The sequence below is a fragment of the Pygoscelis adeliae genome, unplaced genomic scaffold, assembly GCF_000699105.1.
Source record: "Pygoscelis adeliae isolate BGI_AS28 unplaced genomic scaffold, ASM69910v1 Scaffold34, whole genome shotgun sequence".
NCBI classification, from domain to species: Eukaryota; Metazoa; Chordata; class Aves; order Sphenisciformes; family Spheniscidae; genus Pygoscelis; species Pygoscelis adeliae.
In genome coordinates, this window is record NW_008824658.1 from 2,818,551 (window position 1) to 2,823,529 (window position 4,979).

The window sequence follows — 4,979 nt, forward strand, 5'->3', positions numbered from 1 at the left end:
CGGAGGAAGGGCACGTTAACAGGACGTAGTTAATGATTAGTGCTATCGTAAGTTAACGTGACATGCCCGTGCCCATTATCTGAAGCATCCGGCTGCCCCCTCAACGCCGGGGTCGGAGCAGGCCCCGATCCTGACACTGCTGAACTCGGGCAAAGGGGTGGACGGGAAGGCGGAGGAGCAAGCCTTCTTCTTAATGCTTAAAGAAATGAGAAGAAAGGAGCAGACAGAATAGAGAAAGGGAAACAAACAGGCCATAAGGTTTAAAACAAGCATTTCCTGCTCTCAGTTCAGCAAATCCCAGCTCGGCTGACTTTACCAGTAGCACCTGAGATGAAAACCAGTAAAAGCCAGCAGCAGCTCGGGGAGGGATGGACACCCCGCGGGCTCTACCCTGGGCTCAGCGCGAGCTGCTCACTTGCGCTCCGTATGTGATCCGCAGCTTCGCAGGGAGGTTCAACAAAGCCAGATTTATTTCCAGCAATGACAAGCAAGGCATTAAAATAGCTAGCAAAGCACTTTTGTGTTTAATCACACAACAAAGCTATATTGTGTCGACAGATTATTCACATACAAATTCCATTGGGGGGTGGATAGTAAAAAAAAAAAGAAGTTAATCTGGGCTATGTGGTCATTTCTGCCAGGAGGGGAGATAAGCAAAGCACAGGGGAGAGTATTTTGAGAAAAAAAAGTCAGTACAGTTAGCAAATACTGCAACATTAAATATTTGTAAAAAGGTTTACCTAACAGGAGCAGTTTGATGAAAATCCATCCTCAAAAGCGTTGAGGATAACTATTTGAATATCAAGGATGTGAATTAAATCCCTTTCACTCTATGTAAGCATTCAGGGAAGGATCTACTACTCTGTAACCACATTCATGAACCACTGGCAGAGACAAAAATGAACATGTTTGTACATTATCACTTACAGCTTCTAGAAGAGATCAGCTGTAATGTCACTTTATTTACATGATGCTCCCCACGGGGGTAGGTCAGCTCCTCTCCTGTCGAGATCAGCTCCTGCCTTTCCAGACACAACATGAAGTCAGAGCCCTGTTACAGTGAACAGACCAGCAGAGTATTAAATAAGAAGAGTAGTTTGTCCCTTGCTGCTACAAGCTAGACAGTGGGACGAGCTAGTGCACCTGCGCCACGCTGCTTCAGCTGCTGACCCCTTGCATTGCTTCAGAAGGGAGCACCGCTGCTGATCTCTTTAATGAACCTTTTATTTTCTACTGCACTTAATCACTTGGCTTCTTTTGTATATATGGGCTCTTTATGAAGCCACGGATATAAAAGTACTGCCAGCAAACTTTTAAAATGCAGTTTCTGTAAACACCACTGTTAGCCACAAGAAAATATGGGGTGGCTCAGGTAGCATGGACTTTACAGAAACAAGCCCAGATTTTCTTTATTGCAGCTGGCTTTCACACGCTGATCATGTCTGGTCTGTTCTTTGCAGCCATGGCACCCCGGATAAGATTGAGTCTTTCAAAGCCTCTCCCAACCATATGCGAAACCCACGAGGAAGCGATGGAAGATTCAAGCAGCAATCTGAAATGCACTGGAAGCACTGCAGCCAGCCCAGACTCGTACTCCAGCGACGATTACATTCAATCCATCTGCCACCTCGCCAGACCCACCTTCCCGGGCCTTCCTGAAAGCAGCCATAAGGTTCAGAACAGAAAGACCTTGAAGACCCTTGAAGATGGGTCATGGTCTCCATCCCTTGGGGGGACACAGCAGGAAATGTCAAAATGTAAATTGACCAATTTCATCTCAAATGTGGTGCCGCTGGGAAAAGTCACGCCTGCAGAAGCTGACTTCTGGTCCAGAGAGGACCCCCTGGCACAGATTTACACCCACGCAGGAAAACTCTGCTCCTCTAAGGCTTCTTCGTACAGTAGAAGCTCCATCACGGGCTACTCGCAGTGCAACTCTTCCTCCCCAAACAGTGAACTTCATCCCCCAACCATGAAAGAAAAAGCCACAGGGAAACCCAATTTGCTGCGAGTGTTCAGTTTTCCAAGGCTTCCCTCCCCAAGACCAGTGCAGAAAGAAGTGGTCTGCTCAGAGCTGAAGTATCTCAGAAGAGATGAGGGAGCTGTTTTAGGGAGTAACCCCAGTCAGAAAGAAAACGGTCCCGTGTTCGTTACCGGTGAAGAGCTATCGCCATGCTCAGCCAGAGGGAAGCTGCTGGGAAACCCGGCCCTGCGCTGCTCTGTAAGAAGGCAGAGTTGTTTGTTCAATACAGCAGGCACCGACGAAAAAGAAGGGAGAGAAAATTCTCACTGTGACAAAAATGTAATGGGTGATGTCCCCAGTAAGCAGAGATACTCTGAGTGCTTCCAGGCAGCTAAAAAAGCCATGATCCATAGCTGGATTTCAGAGCACAGATGCATCTGGAAAGAAGCAAAGGTAAAAGCTTGTTTGCTCCCAGCCATTGCTGAAGTGTGAAGAAGTAGCTGTTCAGAATAATTTTATTCACAAGAAATAACCACCCTGTGCTCTAGAAGCTCTCCCTGGAGTCCTTACACAGAAAATATGGCTTGAATGTGCATGCAAGTCAGGCAGACTTTTGTGACCCATCATATCCCTCATCAGTGGGCAAAGGGACAATTCAGAGTCTCATCCACTAAGGAAACAGCAACTAATTCTCATTTTGGAAAGGCAACAGTTCATAAAGCATCTCCCCACACCTATTGCCTAGAACCGCATGGAGAAAAGCTGATGAGAGTACAAACCCCATCTGTTCTGGAGGAGAAGTGATCTGCAGGAACATCAGACTACTGGTGTTCTCCAGCAAATGCCGAACAGCCAGATGTTGCTCACACTTGGGTATGGTTATTCTGAAAAGAACATTTTGACCAATGCTTGGACAGTACTAAATGTGCTCTCTCTGACATGTACATTTACTAGGAGACCCATTATAGATCACGGCATCACCACCAGAATACCACCGGATAGGTCACCTGTTAGTGCAGTACCATAAAGACATATTTTTAAAAAATCATAAGAAGTCTTTTATGAGGATTTGCTAGAGGGCAACATGGAGAATATTACAACTCCTCGGGGGGGGAAAAAGTTTTTTCCTGTTGCTTACACTGAACAGCCCCGTTACCTTTACTCCTTGATTTACCCTTGGCAGGAGGAGAGCTAGGAGCCCTGCCGTGCCAGTGCTGCGGCTGTCCTGGCGCTGTAACAACCTGCGATGTCAGCTGTAAAAAACCAGGTATCACGCTGGTCTCTGCCCTGTCGCACCCACACCAGCGAGGCTGCACGCCACGGGCACACCCAGAGTTTGCTGCTCGGGTGCAGGAGCCCCACAAGCTCGCACGCAGCTCTGCAGGCTCAGCAGCACGACGGGAAGAGCAGCTTTGGCTGAGGGGCAGCCCGGGGATGCCGGGCTGGCGTTCACAGGACCTGAATGTAAAATAACAATTTCTGGATTTCCCTTCATATTTGTGCTTCTGTGTTCTCACCTACCTGACCATGCTAACGATGCTGACTGTGCTTCGCCTGGTGCTGTGTGACTGAAACATGAAAAAAACACACGCGCATGTTACGACCATCCAGCACATAACATACATGAAACAATTCAGTTGATATTAACGATACGTGGGATGTCTGTAGGAAGAGAAGCATTCCCGCGCCGCTGTGAGATCCCGGCGTGGCGTGGTGAGCACATGGCCAGGTTATCCCTCGCTTCTGCGTGGAGACATCTCCGTCCAGAGAAACTGTCTCTCATGGGCGCTTCCTCCTGCAGTCAGAGCAACCTCACGTACCTGCGCCTGGTACAGCACTCTCTGTAGCCAGCCAAGAGAAGTAGGGGAGAATACTGCAGAGCAATACTAGCAAATTATTATTACTACTACTAGGAATAAATCTTTTGGCACAGAGGAGAGCAGAGGGACCAGGCTGTTTGTTCAACTGCAGCTAAGATGGGAAATACCATTGGAAAGCTGCAATTCTAAAAATGCTCACAAGCGATTTCTAAACCACCCATAAGCAGATTAAATCAGAAGGCAACTTCTGCTCAGTACCAACATGAGTGTAAATACGCTCGAGGATCAAAAGGTGAGCATATTTGAGCTTCTCATTCTCACATCTCTTACCTCAAATATTTTTTCTCCTGTTGAAACTCATTAGCGTTATGGAACTGAACTGCTTCTCATCTTCATTTTTGAACTAACCACACAGCAAGAACAAAAGTGAAGGTGGCTCCAGCTTTTAATAGAGCTGATAGAGAGAGTCGAATCAAGGAAGGTGCCAGCCCGCTCTGCCTCCTCCGCATCTTTCCCTTCCTTCTCAGGTTAACGCTGGGATTTAAGTGATGCTTGTCCTCATTGCCCCGCTGACGTTTTAATTTCTCTCCATGTGAATATTTATGACACTAATGCCTAGCAAGTCTTGTGCCCACTGCATGTATCACTGCTTTTAACAGAGAAAACAAATAAAACTGTTACATCGAGCTGCTGTTTCCGTTACTGCAGAACCACGGGTGATTATTTTCAGTGCAGGGCTGGTCCACAGCATGAGGGCTTGTGACTCGCCACCCAAACACCTTCTCACCCCACCAGGTCACCAACAGAGCCAGCTCCCGGGCTCTTTCCCCACACATTCAATGCCTTGCAAAGCTTTTCTGCCTTGTCAGGGTCAGGCCCTCCATGCCCAGGACCCAGGCAATTGCTTCCCTTAAAACCAGTGAGGCTGTGCACCAGCAGGTCCCCCCGGGACAAATGCTGTAGCTAAAATTTTCATCCTCCTGGCAGAAGCACAAAAAGGCCTTCACACCTCATCCCTTTGGCAGCTGATGCCCAGCACTGTGATTTCTTCTCAGCTGCCACATAATCCTGCGAGTCTCTAAAACCCTGAAACACATCAACTTTTCCAGCAGAGCTCCCTGGAGATCTAAAACCTGTGAGCAGGGACCGGAGCACCGATGTGCCGTGTCTGGAGGAGAGCCTAGCCACCGGGCTCA

General features: G+C 48.0%; 1 protein-coding gene across 1 annotated transcript in view; it reads left to right on the forward strand.

Moving 5' to 3' along the window:
* Positions 1–4,467, forward strand: part of LOC103915756 — a 4,896-nt gene extending 429 nt beyond the window's left edge. The window contains exon 2 of the mRNA XM_009322669.1: positions 1,461–4,467. Coding sequence (XP_009320944.1) covers positions 1,463–2,455 — 993 coding nt within the window. The 5' untranslated portion in view covers positions 1,461–1,462 and the 3' untranslated portion in view covers positions 2,456–4,467. The remainder of the gene's footprint in view (positions 1–1,460) is intronic.
* Positions 4,468–4,979: the final 512 nt, after the last annotated feature.